The sequence below is a fragment of the Rhinolophus sinicus genome, linkage group LG16 (genome assembly GCF_036562045.2).
Source record: "Rhinolophus sinicus isolate RSC01 linkage group LG16, ASM3656204v1, whole genome shotgun sequence".
NCBI lineage: Eukaryota > Metazoa > Chordata > Mammalia > Chiroptera > Rhinolophidae > Rhinolophus > Rhinolophus sinicus.
In genome coordinates this window covers 815,318-837,389 of record NC_133765.1, presented here as the reverse complement: position 1 = coordinate 837,389, position 22,072 = coordinate 815,318, and the positions used below count along the sequence as shown (strand labels likewise).

Here is a 22,072-nt window from a genome sequence, read left to right as displayed (position 1 = left end):
GTGCATTCATTGGTACATCCATTGTCCAGAACTAGCAGATTCTGGAGACAGTGATGGAGAAGAGTAGGGCAAGGGACACGAAATAAAAGAGAGGTGGGAGAGGTATTTGATAAATTTTGCAATTTATCAAAACATAAGTTATGGGAGAGGCACTTTACAATTTATCAAAATATGAGCTCAAGCACTTCATTTTTGAAAACATTCTCTATCTCATTCAATTATCATTAAAAACACTGCACAGAAGGCCCGCTGTCCAAATTTTACAGTTAAAGAAATGGAAATTCAGAAAACTTAAGTTGCCCAAGTTTTCACACCTAAGATATGAGATCAAGATAAACCTGACTGCCCAGCTAATGTTCTTTATAAAAAGCAGGCTGACCTTTATGAGTGTTTACTATAAAAAAGTTACCATGCTAAACATTTTAATTCAATCCTAACAGTTGCCCTGTTTAATTTAATCCAAACAGCACTACTTGCATTTTCCTGACAAGAAACCCAGATCCAGTCAGGTCAATTGCCCAGGGTGATGAGGGGAAGTGCCAGATTCAAAGTGAAGCCAGAGTCTGAGCACTAATTCCTATCCCACACCGCCACTTCCAGAAGCTTGGGCCCTTCATGCTATAGGGGCATGGTTACAAAACTCAACCTGGCACTCTGATAACTAAATACATTCATTGCTGGGATACCCCCCACCCCCAGAGTGACTGGGGAGAGTGTCCTATGTATGGGCTACTAGTTCCACTGATAAAAATCCATTCTCTCCTTGAGAACATTACATCAAATGTTTGAATCAAATGTTTGATTTATTGACCTAATCTTGGCTATTTCCAGATAAAGTTGGGCTGCTGTCATTATAATTGTGGACCTCCTTTGATGCAGACACACTGGGCCAGCATTTGCGTCTGTTCCTGATCATGCTTCCTGGCATCCCTCTGGAGTTTCTCCGTCTCTTGGCAAAAAATCTGATTTGATTAGGGAGAAGCTTCCTCTGCAAGCATCTCCTGAGACACGATCTAAACTCCTTTATTCGGGTTTCCAATCTTGGCTCTCTCCAGAGAAACCAGAGAACCAGGATAATCAGGCCAGGCCCCCTGAGAAGAAAGAGAGAGGAAAACGTCCTCAGAATCCCCCCTCCCCAATCCCCATCACTGGCCCCCACTCTTGCTAAGATGTCTCACACTTTCATTCCAGTTGTGCCAGACAAGCAAACTTCCTGCTCTCTAAGGATTTTGTGAGTCAATGCCAATGGCCTCTTTTACATCCTTGAAAAGGGACTCTGATTTTCACAGCCTTGTGATGTATTTATGTTCCTTTGAAGCTTGATTGTGAGCTTGTGTTTTTCAAGATAAAGGTATTTAATTTCCTTGGAATTCACTGACTACCTTTTCGTCTAGCAATTGTTCTGCAACGCCTTTGGCAATCCAATCCCCTTGAATTGGGATGCTGGCATCTGTGAGTGGCTAGCGATATTTCTTTTTATAGGAGTTGAGTGAGAAAATAAATAAAATAAGTGTTTTGGAAAAGAAGAGGCAGAAGAAAATGAAACAGCTTGGAATGAATCCCTCTTCTTTTTGTAATTCTCCACTCTTTCACATGATCTGCCATTTCATTTTTTAGCTGTGCATGAAGGTAGACGGTCACTGGACTGTAGGCTGGGAAAGAAGTAGGGAGAGATGAAGTGAAGGGTAACGTTGTTCTCGCCAGAGCCAAGCAAGACCTGGCACAAAGACTCAGAAGTAGTGGCATCATCCCAATGTCAGGACTCTTCTCTGGAATTTGGCCCTGATGTTTGAGATGTCATATTGGATTCGAAGTGGGATAACACCCAAACCTTTCTTTGAAATTTCTTGCATTTTAATAGGATAACAAAGTAGAAAAGGATTATGTTAGGCACCACACATTGTCTGGTGCTTTCTAATTAAAACCAAGTGCCTATTGCCACTCTCAGTATCAGGTTTCTGAAAAAAGGACCCTCTCATTGTTCCGTTCATCTCTATCCCTCTCTGCCTGTTCCACATTCTTTTCCTTCTTTTAGGCACATGTGAAAGCCAACAGATTCAAATCATGAAGAGAAAGATCACCTGGGAGCTGCTTTGCAAAGCAAATTACAACAACTACTCTGTTCAGTTTGAGACACAAGGAGAAGAAAGTTCCTGTGGCTCCATTCCTGGCGACCACTTAAAGACTTACAGGAAGAGATCCTTTGGGTCATGCTAGTCCTTTTCTTCTGCTACAGGAGGGGGCTCTCTTGAGCAGTGAATTCTACTCCGTAAGTCTGATAGCTCTTCTGCCAGAAAGAAACCAAGCAATGGCGCCTCTCGTTCCACGCTAATGCTTCTCCTTTGCTTGGAGAAGATCACGTGGACTTTCCCTTGGCCGGGAAGCCTTTTAGCCTCTCTCAGCAATGTTTCCTTGGGCTTCAGCCATAGCAGAAATGGGGCCATTGCATTATACTGGCACTAGCTGCTGTGGCTGAGATGGGAGCAAAAGCTCTTGTGGTGCTTTGCACAATTCCGAGACAGCTCCCTCTGGGACATCACTGCTTATTAATACAGCTTGCCCTCTTGTTCCAAAAGATGACTGCAGAGACTCAGGTTAACACCGGTTGGTTGATAAAACCCTAGCATCTTCTGAAGCATTGCGACCTGGGCAGTATGATTTCCACTGTTTATTTTCCCTTTTCATCTGCTTGGTTCTTTTCTCCATGCCAGGGAACATTCAATCCCCAAGTGTGGAGCGGAGAGAAGCCTCCTGTTCACTCCTTTCCATCTTCCCTGGGAGCTTGATCTTTCTGTCTCCCCTCTCCATTCATCCTGAACTCTGCTTTGCATTCAGTCTTCCTACATCTCTGTGGAATGAGGGAGAATTTCCAAAACCAACCACTCTGCAAAAATGATAACAATTTTTCTATAAATGTACCTAGTAATCTCTACCTCAAATTTCCATTTCCACTTGATTGCCAAAAACATAGAGACTTCTCAGTCATTTCAGTTTTAAATTCAGTTAGATGCAGTGTTTTCTCTGTTTCCCCTTTCACCCCAGGATGTTTTTCAGGTCTAAGATTGGAAAGGAGATTATGAGTCATGGCATGAGGGTGGGGATAGTTGTCTGGTCTTAATGCTGGATTCTGCTTAGATTTCTAATATTCTTGTCTGGGACCCAGGAAAATGCAAACCTGTCACTGGGCCCTCTCTGCCCTGGGTTCTCATGCCCTCTATCCACTGTAGCAAGACATATATTTCTGGGGCTTGCCAAGCTCCAGAAGCAAGTAAAAATCTCTTTGTCTCTTGGAATCCCCCACTAATCTAATTACATCCATCACTCTTCGCCTCCCAGCAGGGCACAAGGATCCTTTCCAGAGCCCCACCACATTCAAACATATCCTTTCCGGCTCAGAAGCTCCCTGTTCTGGCCAGGGCAACATTTCAGTATCTTTGTTCCTCCCGAGGCAATGACTATTCCCTGGGACAATGAATGCCACTAACAGCCCAGAATTCTGTCTCACAGCACCTACTTTCATCATGCTACATCTCACCCCAGAACCTTTGAGGTCTGCAGCCAATACCCTCAAACCTGGTCCAATGTGGCCAATGGGAAACTCTGGGATGTTAATGGGGGCATCTTCCTGGGACGCTGATTTTACTTCAGCTTGAGGTGGTAAAAACATTTTTTCATTAAATAAACATGCCTATTTTATGTTGTGAGATGCAAAATTCACATGTGGTTTTAGGACAAAACAGAAGACTTTAAAAAAAATTCCAAGCATGGTAGGCTGCTTTAATCTATGTCACTAGATCCCAAGTGTGCACGCTCAGTCTCCTCTGCTATTAACTCCTTCCAGTAGTCTGGGACATACTGGTTTGAAGTCCAAATGCCTTTACCCAGTTTTCAATGCCCTCTTAACTCCAACCTCATCCTACTTAACCAAACCAATTTCTGAGTGTAACAACTATTCTCTACAACATTCCTAAAACAGTGACTCTTAATGAATGCTTCAAGGTCTAGGCCTAATGTCTCTGTAAAGCCTTCCCTGACCTTTGCTCAGAATTAATCACTTCTTCCTCTGGGCTGTCTAACACTTTCTTTATAGCTCTATTAGAGCAGTCCAATAGTACAACCATTGTAGAGACTACTTGTGCCTCTCTGTAAGTTCTAAACCTCTTGAGAGCAGGACCATGTTTTATTCCTGGTCATCATCTCAGAGCCAAGCACAGTACCTGATACACAGTGGTTTACAGTGGTTGTTGGATGCCATGGGGGCTAAGTGAACGCTTTCCATGTCAACACCTGGGGTGTCATGGTTCCTCTTTGTGAGGAAACAGACACAGGATGAGGGTGGAAATGGTACCAGGCTAGAGGTCCTTGAGAAGCTTGCTTATTCATTCATTCATTCTTTCATTCCTTCATTTGTTGTTTGTCCTTTCCTCAAATACTGATGTCAGATGATATGCTGATAACTGGGATACAAAAATAAATAAAACACAGTTCCTGCTCTTGAGTTCCTCATGTCCATGAGGGACAAATATCAAAAGACACAAAATAAATGTCCTGAGTGTTGATTTTAAGAGAACTATCTATTCTTAAGGAGCATGGAATAGACAGGCACACTTGTGGCTTGTGGATACTGTTTAGACCTTTCCTTGTGCCTTATTGCTCCTTTAGGCTTAGATTTCGGAACAAAATTAGTACTTATTTCCTTTCTGCCAGGCACTGTGCTGAGTGTTTAACGTGATTTAACTCCTTCAATCTTCATAAAAGCTCTGGAAGATAGCATTATTCTTATTACCTCTATTTTCTACAGAAGGAAACTGAGGCTCAAAGACCTTTTGTTGTGCATATAACAAGACCACCTATGGAATGGAGTCCATGATCCTGAACCCTATCAAAACTGCCTCAGGGAAGAGAAACATTCTAGTGGCTGTCCGCAGAAAGACAGTTATACAGGAGGTGAAAGTTAGAAGACCTTAGGGGATAGGAAGTGGGGAAAATAAGAAGAGTCCATTGCACTTTTGGTGACATCTAAAATGGGAGAGAGATAATCTATGAGTTGAGGTCCCTTAAGTGAAAACTGTAAGGTACCCAGATCCTGTGTCATCATCCCCACGTGTTTGCCAATTTTACTACCCACCAACTGTTTCTCTATAGAATTAGCAGTATATATAAATAAACACAGATAAGTAAATAAGTGCACAAAAGGGAAGGATCTGTGGTTCGATTTAGAGGTCAGGGATAAAAAGGGAAACTGGAGAGATGGGATCAACTCACTAGTGTCTCTCAAGGGGAAACCAGCTCCAAGAGATCCAATGGGATCGGGTTTACACAAGAAAGGAAAGCTGGGGAAATCCACAACTAGTAGGGAGGAGAAAAGCAGTGAGGCTTGGAGCTGGCCAGAGTTGGTAGCCTGGTGGAGTACGAGCAGGGGCCTGTGGGGTTCCCTGCACCACTCTGAGGCCCTGATCCCTTGCTCTAGGCCATCTCTTTTTTTTTTTTTTAATTTTATTATTTTATTAGTTTCAGGTGCACAAGACAAAGCAAAACTTAGACGTTTATCATTTATATCCCTCACACTGTGTGTGCTCCAGCCTCCCTCATCTGCATATGCTCAGTCAGCTGTTCAGAGGCAGTAACAACTTGATTGTGTGGAGAGCTCTGGGTATGAGGGCTGCTTAGGAAAGTAATTGCAAGCACAGTTTCATTAGTCACTTTAGCACGGCCCAGAAGAACAGTAATTGGTAGCTTTTGCTAACTATCAGTCAGTAGCTTTATTCACACACCCAAAAACATTTATTGAGTACTGACTATGTGCAAGGCTTTGTAAGGGACGCTAGAGACAAAGAAGCATTGAGACTGGGTCTCTGTCTAAGGTGCCATCATACAGGCAGAGAAAACCTAAGATGCAATGTAGTATGCTGAGTGCCCTGTCTAAAAGTCACAGAAAGCAACTGACCCACTGTGGGGAGGTGGGAGATAGAGAGGGGCCAAGGAATTCCTGACACAGATACCTGGACATTTCTCCTGGTTCACTCATCAAAGCCCTTTGCTCTGGATCCCAGGTCCACCTTTCGATTTCTACTTTAGATTTCTCCAGATCAAAAACGAATACTGTGGGCCGGCCCAGTGGCTCAGGGGACTGGAGCACCGTGCTCCTAATGCAGTCGCCGGTTCAATTCCCACTTGGCCAGTGAACTGCACCCTTTACAGCTAAGATTGTGAACAACAGCTCTCCCTGGAGCTGGGCTGCCGTGAGCAAGCTGAGATCGGTGTGAGCTGCCATGGGCTACTGTGTGCTACCAGGAGCAGCTGGTGGCCAGCATGAGTGGCTGGTAGCCGGTGAGAGCTACTGTGAGCTGCTGTGAGTGGCTGACTGATGATTGGCGACTGACTGCCTCAGCCTGGGGAAGCGCAAGGCTCATAATACCAGGATGGGTCAGGGAGCTGTGTCCTACACAACTAGACTGAGAAACAACGGCTTGAACCGGAGGCAGGGGCGGGTGGGAGGTGGAGGAAGGGGACCCCCCCCCAAAGAAAACCAATACTGTTTCCCTCCTTATCTCCTTGGTAGAATGGCACTCTTTCCTACTACTCTCAAGTTCATTATCACAGAACAACATCCAACATGTGTTAACTTATCAATAACCTCATTTTATTTGGACTATTTCAGGCCTGGTCAGATTTAGATTGTTTTCAATCCATGTGTCTTTATGGGGGAGGGGGTGGTGAAGCACCATTTTGCTACCTACACTTCCCCTAGTATAAAGCCTCTAGGCAGCCCACCTCTTTCCATGAGGATCTCTTTCTGCTCCACCTGCCGTTCTGGCTCACAGCCCTGCCCACTGCACTAATTTCTGCCTCCACACTTTCCCTCAAGGTGCTTATTCCCTGAACCCTCCCTACCCATTCAGGTTCTGGGCATCTTCAACATCTAGGTCATTCTATCCAAGCCACAAAACTTTCCTGATGCTTTTCTCTGTACCTTCCCCATTTATCTGCCCCCGCCCCCTGCCGCCTCCCCCCCCCCCCCCCCCGAGTTAGCATCCTCCATATTTGACCTTTGCAGAGTGGAGAGCCAAGAAGTGTGTGGCCTAACTGGGTTCCTGTGATGAAAGGGGCAGCATTTCCTCTAAATTACAAAGGGCTTGCATGCATAGGTCCATATTCCTTAGACCTCTCCTTGCAGGACAGAGAGGCACTTGGAGACAGTTACAAACAAAAAGTCACTCATTCACTGTCTCATGGAAAATCATTCATGCTGAGCAGAGAGGGAAGCACATGGTATTATTATTCATTTTACTCCTCAGTTACCTTCCGAGGGAAGGACATGTATAGGTAAATTTGTTGCATATTTTAGGAAGGCTCCAGTAGATTACTAGTGTGATCTATATGAATTATTGTCCAAACCAGGACATTTTGAAAATGAAAGAGGTTCTAAAAATAACAAACAGGCATTAACTGATCTACAACAGATATAATCCGGGACTATCCTGGGCAAACCAGGATGTGTGTTCCCCCTGCAAAAAAATCATGGGTGCTCAGGGGCCCTCAACTGTCAGTCAGTAACTTCTTTCTACTCAGCCTGATTTAACATTCACTCATTCATTCAGTAAAATATCCATGTTCCAGGCCCTATGGACAGCTCCATGGAGAAGACAGACAGGAAAACTGACTGGTAGAAGAGGTGGGGCTAAACAAACAAATGAATAGAACATGTAATATTAGTTAGTAATGAGGTCAGAAAGGGTTCAGGTGATGGGGAGAGATGCATGGGGTGGGGAGAGAAAGATCTCTCGGAGGGAACTTTGCCTGGGAGGCCAGAGGATGGAACAAGTTCACAGGCCATGAGGCAGCAGCAGTCTGGGAAGCTTGGGAACAGAAAGAAAAGGGGAAAGTCGAGGGAGGAACAGAACAGGTGGGGCTTTTGGCTATAGGAAGCCTGAATTTAATTCTAAGTGATACGGAAGGTTCCTGCAGAGGAATGCTGCAATCTCATTTGCATCTTAAAAAGAATCGCTGTTTACTGACGGAGAATACATTGTAGAGGGGCAAGAATGGGCAAAGGAGACCAGGCTATTTCAATTGTACAGTTGTGAGATGATGGGGACCTGAGCCGGGGGAAGTGGAGGTAAGAGGTGGCCAGATTCAGGAGACATGGTGGAGGTGGTCACTCGTACTTGTGAGCCAGGGGGACATTACATACCTAGGATACGCCAGCACCCTGAGATAGGCCTGACCCCAGCCAGTTCCAGCCTAGCCCTAGGTTCCTTTCAAGCTTCTCAACGTGTCCTAGAAGTCACTCGCTGGAATTTGGATACCAGAAACAAGCTGCCTTGGTCCTCTAGGGCAGGAACATCCTTACCTTTGGCTCTGTGATCTTCCTCCTTGGGGCACTTCCCCCCTTCCCACCATTTGCGCTTCAGAATTTCCAGGCGGTTGTTCTCCTGCAGCTGGAGAATGGCCAGATCAAACTCGTCCCGGAAAACTGAGCCTGTGGGGTCACAGGAGAGCCCAGAACAAAGGATGTGAGTGCCTTCTCATGTAGCACTTTGCTCCCTTTCCAGGGAAACCTCCTGGCCACTCTGCCTGCTTAGCTTAGGGGGTGAATGACAGATGAGAAGTGCGGTGTCCCTGCAGAAGCTGGAGACGCTCTCCATTATACTCAGTGGAGAGCAGGGATTCTGGCTTCATGCAGAGCACTCAGGCTTTTCTGCTTTTCTTCTCTCCACACTGACTGGCACGTCTAGCCCCTGGCCAAGACCCCAGTGTGGGTGAAGTGACAGCTTTCCAGGCAGTTGTGGCACCCTACCTCCCCACCTAGGTGCCACCACTTTCAATCCAGGTTAACTGACATGCAGGAAGCCAGGAAGGGAAATCTGTGACATGAACCTCAGTTGGGCAATTGTCTATTTTATACCTTATTTAAATTAATTTCTCATGTATCTCTCACTACATTACACCTGACAATTGTTTACCCACAGCAGCCACCAATGAGAGAGACAACCATCCAAGAGTATGATGGAAACTCCTCTCCTCCATTTGTGTGGACAGTCCAGTCACCAGGCACCCCAAACCCTCACAGGTGCCTGCAGAGAGCCCCAGAACCCATTGTCCAATCCACCACCCTCTTCACACTGCTCCTCCTTCCATTTGCGGATGGAAGGCTTTGGTTCAGTGCAATTCTTTTTTAATTTTTCTGGTGGAATATGGTCAAGGAGCTTTGGTTCTGGAATTTAGGTTTAATCACACACACACAAAAGGCTTAAGTGAAACCATGGAAAGCTCAATGCCCCAGCATAGGGTGAAGCCTGAAATCATTAAGAAAAAGCTGCCAGGAGTCTGAAAATCAACTAAGTTGCTCAGTTTTCTTGCCTAAACTCTGTAAAGGCCTGATGTGGATATATATCCCAGGGGAAAAGGCTATGGTGAAAAATTTAGGCAGAAGCTTGGAACAAGTAGATTAGTGCTCTTAAACTTTAATGTACATAGGAATTACCTGGGGAACTTGCTGACCTGCAAATTCTCATTCAGTGGGTCTGCATTTCTAACAGGCTTCAAGGTGATGCCCCGCTGCCTGGGCCATGGACTGTACTTTGACAGGCAACTATATCAACTCCCAGATCTCTCTGGACTCTGACAGCCCATGACTCTACAAATAGAACCTTCCCTATCATGGATACAACTATGCTTGGGTATGCAAGCCTGCAGGACCAAATGTGTCTGTGTAACTGACCTGGGTGAACATCAACAGTACCTATGACTAGTAGATACTTAACACACATCTGCAGCGAATGGCTACTTGAACTAACAGATGGTGGGTGTTAGGTGGTAGACTAATGAACATTCCAGGTTTGGAGACAACTGTCCAGACCAGCTAGGCATTTCAAGTAGTTTTCAATGAACTTCAACCATACCAGGGGCCCCATGAAAAGATTATTCCACATACTCCATGTTTGCCAACTTAGCTTCTAAACCGCCTGACTAATTTTCCATCACACTCCTTGTTCTGTTTCTCTTAACTTTCCTGGGTTTAAGCACATTGCTTATTCTATAGTTATGCTCTTACCTCCAGCTTAAGAATGACACACATGCTTGCCTTTCCTGGATACAACCTTAGCTTGACCTAAATTCCATCATACCAACGGACTGTGCAATGCTCTTCCCAGCCTGATGTGAGAAGCTGGACCAGTCCACAGCTCACCTTCTTGCCTATCCTGTCCCGTCCAGCTGGTAGGACTCATTGGCAACATGGACTGGTAAGCTAAGTACTAAATTTGGAGACAGGCGTCCTAGGCTCAAGCCCAGCTTGCTTCTCTACTTGTTCCATGACCTTGGACAAGTAACTTATTGGCTCTGAATCTCAGTTCTATTTTCTAGAATGGGAAGGATCACATCTACCTTGCAAGTGGGATGATTAAGTACGATAGCACATGTAAAAACAGCATCATGTCAGATACAGAACAAATGCATTTCTCTCCCTGTTTCCTTGGTAGGAGATGAAAATGTCTAGTCAGTTTGCATTATGTCAATATCAGTTTGTTCCATGAAAATTTTTAAAGCATTTCACATTTGAGTTCAATTTGTTTTGTTGCTAGAGTATTATTGAGGTGCACCTTAAGTTCATTTTGTGGTTTACTCCACGGTCGTAAAACAAAATGTCAGCCAATAAATTTCTCCAAGGGGCCTATAATCTGTAATATTAATGGGCATCAATAAAATCTGATAGTAAGTGAAGGGTATGTAGGTTTGCGAGTGCCCTGAGTGCCTCCAATTTACAGAACTGCTAATGTCAGAATTTACAGAGTTCAAGGATGAACCATATTATTACCTATGTTCATTGGCTTGGGTTCTGATCAGTCTTTAAGAAGTCATCTGATTTTATCAAATAACATAGGGAACTCTTAAAGAGACACGGAGGACACCAATGTCCCCCAAACAGGCTAAGTGTGAGGTGCTGTGGTAAAGCACCTGACTAGGTTATTAAATTTAACTCTCACAATAATCCTATGTGGTACGTTTTAGAAACCTAATTTTACACATGAGATAACTGAGACTCAGTTAAATAACCTAAACAAGGTTCCAGAGTCAGTAACCAGGGTACATCCCCAGGTTTACTTCAAACTCATGCTCTTCAGACTTTATAGGTCTAAGTGAATCCTATAACGTACAGAGTTCTGAGTTAGGTAAAGATCGAAAGAAGGAATGTGTAAGATAACAGCAAAGATGCACATACTATATGTTAGTTTCCATATAATCTGATGGCCTCAATTCCTACTTCTTCCCTGCTGCTTTGTATGAGGACAGACTTGGATGAGCTCAGCCCTATACAACATGGCTCTCAGTGGCGTGTGTGGAAGGGTGCATGTCCAAATCACCTAAGGAACATTTTCGGATCATCTCCACAATCACAACAATCAGCTAAAAATGTTCCCCCTCATCTTTTGGTAGAGGTACTATCAGCAGGGGAAGGCCCAAAGCACATATTATCCTTCAGGAAGCACAGCTGGGACACCTTTCTGGAAGCCAGATACCACTACCCTCTTATAGCAAAGCAGATGACACACAATCAGCAAGCTGAGTACCAGAGCTTTACCGCCCATTCTCAATTATGTATGCCGATTTGGAGTAGGTGCGTTAGTGAGATCCACAAAAGAAGCCCTCTCATCTAATCATGTCAGTCCTCCTTCATAGTGAAAGAGACCAGGGATACTAACAGCAAAATTAATTCATTTGAGTTTTACTTTTCCTTATCCTTCCCACTGCTAGTAGAGATGTTAATCAACAGAGAAATGACCAAAGGGCAGGAAACAGAAGAGGGGAGAACAAAAGGCCTAAAGAATCCACCAAGGGCATCAACATGCCCTTTAATAATTAATACATGAGTAATGAATCAATTAGCCCTTCAGTAATTAAGGATTGAGAACTGATCACTGATTAGTGGAAGTATATGATTTTGCTTTCTTCTGTTTTTTAACCTCCACAATGCCCACTTAAAGTCAGCGTTAATCTGGTTCTAGAAACAGGGGTTGTTGAATTCAATGCTGCATTCAGTGGTTCTAGCTACTCTGACTCTGCCTGCATGAAGCTCCCCGAGGAGGCTGTTCCTCTCCTGCTTACCCACTGGCATGCCAATCCCGTAGCCCTTGGTGTCCAGCAGGCCCCCAATCTGAGTGAGGTTGCAGTTTCGCTGCCGATAGTACTCATTCATGGTGGACTCCAGAAGGAAGGCATAGTTGGAATTCAACACCCTGGCAATTCCCTCCTCTGTGCTCTTCACAAACACACTTGGCTGCTTGGAATACATGTAATTCCACATGCGTTGGTAGGTCTGATAGCGGGAATTCTGGGAAAAGAACACAAGGAAGCAGGATTGGGAAAAGAAAAAGGAAATGTTGGTTTAAGAAGGGAGGGAATCAAAGTGGGACTTAACATTCTGGCTCTTCTGCTACTCAGTCCCCTTATTATATCCAACAAGCCATTCCCTTTCCCTCATCACTCAACTGCCACTGCTTAATAGCAGGAGGAGGGGGTTGTGCCTTTGATACCTTTCACAGAAGGTCAAAGAAGGAACAGGGTCCTAAGGCACTGTGACTTCTGCCTGATGGTTTGATGACTGATTTTGTCTTATTCACCTTAGCAAGGTCTTCCTTTGTCAACCCCCCATGTTTTGATAGAAGTAAGAATGGGAATTCTGGTTGTGTTCTTCATTGTCCTTCAGGTTGGGGGCAGTGAACTCAGGTCCATACAGGACTTCTAAAGAGACACCATCTGCAGGAATAGTACCAGTTCTTTTCTATCAACCATAAACTAATTATCAGTCACATAATAACAAATAATAACAATTTTGTCTAAGAGAATTCTGGGGGTCTATCCAAATCCTGTGTTTGCATGATGCTATTCCTGGTCCCTGTGCCAACAGGCATTAAGACTTGTATGGAAAACAGAAAACTGAAGGCTTTGTACTTGTTTCACGTGAAAATGAATTTCTTGGGTACTAAGTTTTTAGACACCCATTAACTCTCGGGGAAATCTACCTCCCTAAAGATCCTGAAGCATGTGAAACCTGCTTCTCTATCAGCCTTGGTGATCAGTTACTTGGTCTGTCAGCTAGTACATCACTGTCGCATGGCCTTGAGCCTTGCAAGAGAACCTCAAAGAAGCCATTAGGATACTGATCTGAGACCTATCTAGTCTGGGGTCAATGAAAACAGTTCATCGGAATCTAGTGTTCCTTACATTTCAGTCATTAGTGTATTATTCTAATCTTGTTTTGTCCAAGTACAACCTATAAAATTTAACTAACTTAGAAAAAGTTTAAATATATATATTAGCCTCATCCTATACAGTAATATAAATAAAAGTTCAGATTGGATTCACTGCATATATTTTTTTCTAATACTCATTAAAATAAATATGAAACTCTAGCAATTAAAAAATAGTTCTGCTAGGGAGCACTCGGGATCTTGCTCCATGTCATCAGTTCAGCTCAAATAAAATCTTATAAAAATTCTCTACAGGTTTGGATGTTTCTCACACTGACATTTAACTGGCATAGTCAGCAAGATTCTGAACAGACACACCCAGGACCGCCTTGTAGACCCTGACCTGGTGCTAGGTACAAGCAGGGGCCTGTTGTACTCACTGGTTCCTGCTTTGCATTGGGTGAACTGGAGTCAGTTCTCTCAGAATTTTGGGCCGCCTTGCTTTAAGTAGCAGGCCATGACTTTATCTGAGCTGTTCTTAGAAAATCCTCGGTGGATAAGGGTTGAGATAACCCAGGGAAAGGAAAAACAAATGGGTTGCTGCTTTAATTTTGGCTTTTTAATTGGATTGCTTCCTGAGAGTTAAACACAATCTTTGCTGGTTAAAAGAGTGACTGAGCTCTCTTTAGCTTCAAAAGAGAAAGGACACTTTCTTCCCCAACACATGATAGTTATTCAGATTCCCGAATCCAGAGCGATGGAGATGGGTGCTGGGAGTTGTCCAGTGCGGTAAGGCAGTGGATGCTGGAGAAGCTGGTGGGAGCCTTAGGGAGATGTGTAGGACACCCTGGAATGGGTTTACCCTGAGAGAGGGGCCCCAGAGAGAGGGCCCCTCTTAACAGTTATCTTATACATTGCTCAGTAAGCAATCCGATTGCCTTGGAAAGCATCACAATTCCAGCAGCATCTGGTTAGCTCTTGCGGGCCCTTGTTCAGACATTCTTCCTTGTGGGGTTGCTGAGGAGGAATTTCCTCGAGAACTTAAAGCAGTCTCTATAGGGAAATCCACAGCATTTGGCTTCTCCAGAGATGTGCAGGTAAAGGCTGGTTTTCCCTAGAAGTTCGTTCAGACTCTACAGATCTCAAAATTAAAATGGGAAATAGTGCCTCTGAGGCCGACAAGTCCCATGAGGTATTAGCTTCCCATTAACACTGACACAGCCAAGATGAGGCTTCTTTGATACCTCTAAATTAACCTTTTGTGCACACAATTAGGAAAAGCCAGCTATAAAATTGGGCAGAATGAATGGAAAACATATGTAATTGATCTCTCAAAGTTTCAGAAAAAGGATTTAGATAAATGGATCAATCTATGAGGTTGTTTAGGTGTCAACCCAATTCTTTGAGGTATTAAAAATTATTGTCCTTATTTTAAAAGGGGAAAGGTCATTTGGAACTTGCCTTGTCAAGGACAGATATAAATTTTAAAAGGTTTCCTAAACAAAATTTAGATCCAACTCTTCTGTTTGTGTCTGTGGATGTCTATGTAGTATGTCTGTTGTAAATGTGAGATAATTTTCTACTTTCAGATGGTATTATTATAATTAATTGTAAGGCAAGTGTTTGTAAGGATTGAGTATTCTAAAATTCTCAGAAATATAGAAACTAACTCAAATGATTTTCAAGTTCATGTGATCTAATATTAATCCTTAGTAAATAAAAGCTAGCTTAAGTTTGTTGGTTTAAGTAAAATAGAGATGTCTTTATTTAACCTGGGTTTTACAAAAATAAGTCCATGCAAGTAATTGACTTTTATGTCGACGAAAAAATGTTTCTAAAGGTTACAAAACGTCCATGCTAAAGAATGCTAACTGATTACTTCTTAGTTTTCATTAGACATTGAGGTTTTAAGGGCTAAAATCTCAATATATGTAGGAATAACTTTGTAATGCTCCAGAAGGACCCCCGAAACAGCTCAAAAGATTTGAAATTGCATGGGAAGCATTATAAAATAAGTGAAGAACACTTCTAAGGTATATAGTATGGGTAAACAATGGTTGTAAATTAAACAAATAGTCAGGGCTATGGGAAACCCAAGACTGCCGCTTAGTGCTTTCCTGATTCCTGGCTCCCCATTTTTTGGTTTCTGCATTCCTTCATGTATCACAGTGCATTTAAGCTGAACTTAGATGAAGGAACTTGTGAACTGACATTAAGAGCTGAAAGGAGACATCTTACACTATTGCCAAAGTTTGATAGTTACTTCAAGAAAATGGCAAGTTGGTAACTACTTCCTTTCACAGTAAGCTCCCAGGAGACAAAGACTTTAAAGATCATTGACTGCCACCTGGAGGTTTTGTTTATTGGAAATGATATGAAATAAAACACAATCTCCAACCTCATTGGAAGGGACCTTATCAGACATCTAATTGCAAATGGCCATCTACCGCTGTCTACAGACATCAAAGACTCCTCAAGTTTGAGAAGCCACCAACACCAGAGGTAGACAGATATCCCAAGACATGGACAAGGCCTGTATACCTATGGATTGATGTTGAGCTCAGAATCCATTTTGTTTGATTGGCTTTACCTGTCTGTAAATGATATTAGTCATAAAAATAGTTATACTTGTTTTTTGGACTTTTCTATATAGTACAACTCTTTATGGTTACTGAAGATGTATAAGATAACTGTTTAATTCTCTTTTCATGGCTTATATTAATGTTATACTAGATCCCAAAGGCAGAAAAATAAGACAGAAGGCAAAACTCAGATCATGATAGTTCACAGGACAGAAATGATCCAGAATGTTTGTTTGTTTGTTTGTTTGTTTGTTTGTTTCACAATGAAGCCCATAAGATCTGATTGCCTCATCTCCAATAGTCAACAAGACAGCGTGATACTGAGACTTCCTAGGAATAAGCCTTCTTAGTGCTGTGAGACCACACTATCCGCTTAAAAGGTTGGTCATCAGTACATCCTTTGGATTGATTTATGAACGAAAGGGAGAACTGTGGATGAAAAAAGGGTTCTATGGAAAGTAACCTCACAGGTGATCTGATCATAAATTCCTAACTGGCAGGTGAAGGTGGGTAATCATGCCCCAGGCTGATAACTTCTTCAGTAAAAGGTTTATTTTTACCTCAAACAAGACTTATCCATTGTTTCTGTGCATCTAGGTTAACACGTCTTTCAAATAACCACCCTCAAGAGAGCATATAATCTTGTTAACAATCCTGTAATCCAATCCCCACCTTGCTTTTTTCCCACCTCCATGTAATCTTCCTTATGTTCCCTCCTTAGTTTCAAATGCTTAAAAGAAGCTGCATTATTGTCATTTTCCAGAGCATTTGAGATCTTGCTTCCTGGCATATGTTGGCAGTTTGGCTCAAATAAACTCTTAGAAAAATTAAAAAAGAAATAGTTCTGCTAAACTGTACCTAAAATCATCTCAACTACTACTAATTGTTTACATAAAACACTATGGGACAGGCTAATATTAACCCGAAGTGCTCTTAGGACCTCATTCCAGGGGTATTTTATGGAACAGGAGAAAAATGAACCCCATGTGAACCTCCATACTACATGTTCTAAAGAAATAGTGGATGATGAGACTTTTTTTTATCTCCAATGGGCAAATATCTCAACTTTATTCTGTCCAATTCCTGATGTTGGTGAGCAACCAAATGGTTTTACTTGGAAGAAGGTCATGCTGGAGCCTCCGTGAATTGTGCCATACTCAATGGCAGTCTGGTCAGCCAGGTCATCCACTGACTCAATGGGCACATCCATGCGCTGCACAGTCAGGAAGGCTGCCAGGTTGGCCGTGTAGGATGAGATGATGATCAGCGTGAATGCCCACCTACATAGGAAAAGACCAGGAAGTCATCACTGCTTGGGGCACTCCCAGGAATATGAGCCTGCATCCCAGTCCTACTGTGGCTTAGGAGAGACCAGGTGTTCCTCTGTGGAAGGAGCTCTTAGCTTAGTGGGGGAAGAGGAAAAAACATGGGCATATGATGTCAATGAACAGTATTTGTGAGGATTGCCTAGAAGACAGTTTTCTTTGTGTCTTATTTCCTAAAGGAGGTGATTATTGGGTTGTTATTCAGTAGAGGTGTGTCCATGAACATGAGACAGTTCAGGAGACTAGGGAAATGAGCTAGGGAATGAGTTAAGGGTGGCAGCTTTGGGGGTTCTGCTTAGAGCTAGGATTGGGATGGCTCCCGTGTCTTCTCAGGACACTGCCAACCTTCAGATTGCCACGTACTGAGCACCTTCCATGAGCCACAAACACTATCTCATGTACTCCTTACAACTCACAGAGGTAAAATTTTTATCCCAATTTCACAGATGAGGAAACTGAGGCTCAGAGAAGCAAAGTTATTTGCCAAGGAAGACACTGATAAATTCACATTTTAAAACCAATTCTACAAACTCTAACAGCAGAAATTCTTTAGGAATAATTGTTTAAAAGCACTTTTGAACTATTCAGAAGTTAGAATTAGAAAACACTCTTACAGTGGTCATGCTATTTCAAAATAGAAAGTTGTTTTATTGGGGTAGATTGAACTCATTTAAAATTAGAGTAATTTTGCAACTCAGGCAGCATAAGTACTAAAGCTCTTAAAACCAGTTTTAATAGGTTAAACAAGCAGTATGGAGCTGCAGCCCAGTCCACTTGTTTATAGGGCTTCAAAGACGTATCTAAGTACAACTGAGGTTGTATAATCACACATTCTGAATCAGTGGAGTGTAAATTAATGAGGCTTTACTCATTATGAAGCCATTGCCAACTGAGACATAAAATTGGCCATAGAATTCAACGTGGATTTTGAAAAGCAGGAAGTCCTCCTGGCCCCTTTGCTACTATGTCTAGGACTCGTGCAGGCTGCCTGCCAGGAGTAACATGACAGGGGCATCCATCAACTCGATCGGTGGATCCATATGCCAGACCACCAGTAAGGTGGCCTGGTTTTAGTTCTGGCTTTGTCCCGTTCCACTTATGAGACCTTGGGGAAAAGCCACCCACATCCCCTGAGCTTATTTGTCTGTCTAATAAATGGGGATGATAATGCGTGCTCTGCCTGTATTCTGAGAGTTGTGAGATCAAATGAGATATGTCAGTTGATAATCTGAACATGAGTAGACGAATGTGAGATATAAAGAAATGTAGAGATAGACCCTCACACTGGATATGAGATGAAAATTATTTGGCCACCTTCCCTGTTTTTAACCTGTAAGTGCCAGGTGTCCCTCTCTCCTCAAGCCCTGCTTTCCCTGCTCCTGTCTGGGCTCTTACACTCTGTTCAGAGTTGTTTCTCATGACCATCTCCCAGAGGAAGCTGGAGGGTGAGTGATTCCAGGTGAAAGGGAGCATTCTGAAGCTGCTCAACAACACTGACTACTGATATGGTTTAAGGAGCCCTGGGTATGGACATCACCTCAGAGTTGGCTGTGGGGGTTCCCTCAGCCCCATGGCTACACTCTGGTGTCTGCTCCAGTCTGGGTGGCCATGTGGCTGTTTATGCCACTGGTCCAAAGAGAAGGGGTCAGAGAGTATAAATAGTTTAATGCAAGCCCCTGGCCTCTTCTGAGAAAGCAAATCATGCCCATGCTCTCTCCAGGGCAAGGGTGGGGGTAGGGTCAGTGGAAACTTGGTCCTGTCTGAAAGGGGCATTATGGATTGTAAAGTTGGCATTACTGTCAGGGAATTGGCATTTTCTGTCACCTGCTCTGGGTGAGGAAGCTAAAGGAAGCTAAAGGAAGTCTTTTGACTTCCCACTCCTCCAGGGAGCTGACAAAACTGAGGCCCTGATTTCATGACCAAGAGTTCTGAGAGGCAGAGGGGTGTACAACTCAGAGTTGGGGCCACACCCTCTTTGGAGCGCAGTGGCCGAGCCACCTGGGGCCAACTGCAGAGCAGTGCAAGGCAGAGCAGCTTGCTCAACAGAAGCACTGGGCAGGTGGGGAGCTGCCAGGTGGATGAAGCAGGCCCTCTGTACAGAGCATGGGAATGAACACCCTTTGCAAGGAAAAGCCCAGGTAGAGGGGGATCAAAATCTGCAGGTGACGTCTGCTCATCTCAGGGGTTCTGCCCAGATTTTCTGGATTTGAGGGAGCTCTGTGACTGTCCCTGCCAAGATCATTCCTTCTTCTAGGAATATGAAACCCAGTTCTCTCTATTGATCTACTTGGTGATTTCTGGCCACAGTTCGATAATGGGTGAGCACCTTGCCCACATGTTTTAAACACTATTGTATTTATCATTTGTTAGGGAAAACGAAAATCCTAGCTGGGAAGGGGTCACTTTTCTAGCTGTACTTTCACTTCCCATCAGTCCCTCTGATAACTGTCCAGATGACCTGCTGTCCCAGTATGGGTGTCGAATGGTGGAAACACCGCTTTTCCTTTTCCTCATGTTTGCACAGGCTGGAAAGAAAGGGAGTAAACTAAAGCTGCAAGTCCTATAAGCTGTGACAATCAAGCACAACAGTGGGCTTCTAAGTGAGAATGAGAAACTTGGATTCTGCAAACTTGTTTCTCTACGAAATATATGTATATATATACAGCGGTACCTCGGTTTTCGAACGTAATCCATTCCAGAAGACCACTCGAGTTCTGAAACGTCCGAAAACAGCTGACATCTAGGCCTCAGGGTCTTGCAATTAGCAGAAGCTGTGTGACATGTTTGACTTCCAAGGCGTGTTAAAAAACCAAAGCACTTACTTCCGGGTTTACGTTGTTTATAAACCGAAATGTTCGTCAACAGAGACGTTTGAAAACGGAAGTACTACTCTGTGTGTGTGTGTGTGTGTGTGTGTGTGTATCTCACATTTACCCCTATAATGGTCTAATAGCAATTATTAGTCTATACATTCATGTAGCACTTTCAAGTTTTCAAAGAGCTTTCCCAAACATTGAATTGTTTGACCATGTCCTTTTTGCCCTGGCTGAGCCAGAAGGGAGATTCAGGCAGAGGTTGGCTGACTACCCATGTAAATCAGAGACTGGACTACTCGCTGTCAACTCGCTCCTCAAAATCCTGTCTAACTCTGAGTGACTGAAAGCTTGCATTTTCCCACACCTGCTTAGGTGGACATGTCTGGCAAGCCCCAGAGCCAGGTGCAGAGGGAAAGAAAGCTAGTAGAGGAGGTGTGATATGGCATCTAGGCTGGATTCCTCCTGCAGGGACTTCCTGCACTTGCATACATCTGCATATGCCTTTGCAGGCCCAGCCACTCAAACTCCGGTCATTTTCAAGTCAGGAAGTTATAACTGCTTTGCTGTGGGCTTTCAAGGCTGTTTTCTCACTCTTTCTCCTTCCTTGAATTGGCTCACCTCTGTATCCAGACCTCCGAGGCAGAGAAAGGGGAAAGGGATAAGATGGCACAAAGTGCCTCCACCCACTGTCCCCAAACCTTCTGAGCTGGCAGAATACAGCTCAGCTCCCTGCTAGTCTATTTTGAAAGGCAGAGGCTACAGACTCTCCTACAGGGGAGCTAAAATTCCTGCCTGTCGGAAGCTGCAGCGCAGTTGAGCAGGGCTTACAGAGGACACCCTGTGTGTTGCCTCCCTGTGTGGCACTGCCCTTTCTCTACCCCATCTTACCAGACACCACTGACACAGCGGGTGGATAAGGCTCGAGGAGCGATGGTGGAGCCCTGCTGCATGAAGCCCCCGACTGGAAACCAGAGGCTGTTGCCAAGGGAGTACTGATTCACCAGGAGGTTGCACCGGCCCTGGACACATGGGTGGGGGCTGTACCACTCATAAGGGGTCAACCTGTGGAAGAAAAAGAACATCCACCAGTGCCATGGAAGTGGGCATGAAGGAAAGTGTGCTGGGAAGAGTCAGGAGACTCTCTTTCCTGGCCTCACCTCTGTACTTCAGCCACTGGCCTTGTGGCCTTGGGCAAGCCACTTCCCTTTGCTGGACTTGGAGTTTCCCAACAGAAAAATGAGGAGGTTGGACTATATTGGCAGTTTTGAATTGCTTTTCTTTAATCATAGAAACATCTTTTTTTTCCAAAATAAATTCTGATGTGGAACTCTAATGTACAAAATAGATGAAAGTGGAGCCGCTTGACTATAAGAAAGCTGGGAGTGTGAAGGGTGGATGGCCTGGAAGTTGATTGTCCTGCCACCCCCAGTCCCCTGAAGTGATCACGGAAGGATCCTGGCCCCACAGAGCCACAGATTGAAAACCCTCAGTGTATAGCAGTGGTTCTCAAACTGTAGCCTACGTCAGAATCACCAAGAAGACTTGTTACCGCACAGAATGCTGGGCCCCACCCTCAAAGCTTCTGATTCAATAAGTCTGAGTGAGACCTAAGAGTCTGCAAGTTGCTAGGTGATGTTGATACAACTGATACAAGGGCCACATTTTGAGAAACACAGACCTAGATGGTCCTTCAGGCCATGGTTCTCAACCTTATCTGTGTTTCAGACTCACCTGGGAGCTTATAAAAAATACCAGTGACTAGATCTCGCTCCCAGAGGTTCTGCTTGCTTCAGTTTGTCCAGGTAGGGCCTGGGCATCACTATTTTTTAGGGCTCCCAGGTGAATATAATGGGCACACAGGGTTGAGAAAGGTTCCTCTGAGCTCTCTGCTTCCTGTGAGGTAGACAGAACTCTTTCCCACTGATCCTCTCATCCTTCCCCTGGCTTCTCTCTGACTAATACCTCTGATGTCTAGAGTGCCTTTCTGGCCCGAAGACAAACATTCCCTCCTTTATTCAACAGCCCCAGCCTATCTCCCACACACAGCCTTCCAGCCTTGGTGTGTGTGTGTGTGCGTGTGTGAAAAACCTTCCAGCTTTGATGAGAGATGTGAGTGGGTATATGCCCCGCAGGGATGCGCAGTGTGTTCACAGGGT

General features: G+C 44.0%; 1 protein-coding gene across 17 annotated transcripts in view; it reads right to left on the bottom strand.

The window, feature by feature from the left end:
- The window catches only part of GRIK4 (glutamate ionotropic receptor kainate type subunit 4), a 635,802-nt gene that overhangs the window by 11,727 nt on the left and 602,003 nt on the right, over positions 1-22,072 (bottom strand). For all 17 annotated transcript variants that reach the window (XM_074321322.1, XM_074321326.1, XM_074321318.1 and 14 more), the window contains 4 exons: positions 20,805-20,978; positions 16,890-17,055; positions 12,109-12,334; positions 8,354-8,482 (listed from right to left, as the gene is read on the bottom strand). In XM_074321322.1, the coding sequence (XP_074177423.1) occupies positions 8,354-8,482; positions 12,109-12,334; positions 16,890-17,055; positions 20,805-20,978 (695 nt within the window). The remainder of the gene's footprint in view (positions 1-8,353; positions 8,483-12,108; positions 12,335-16,889; positions 17,056-20,804; positions 20,979-22,072) is intronic.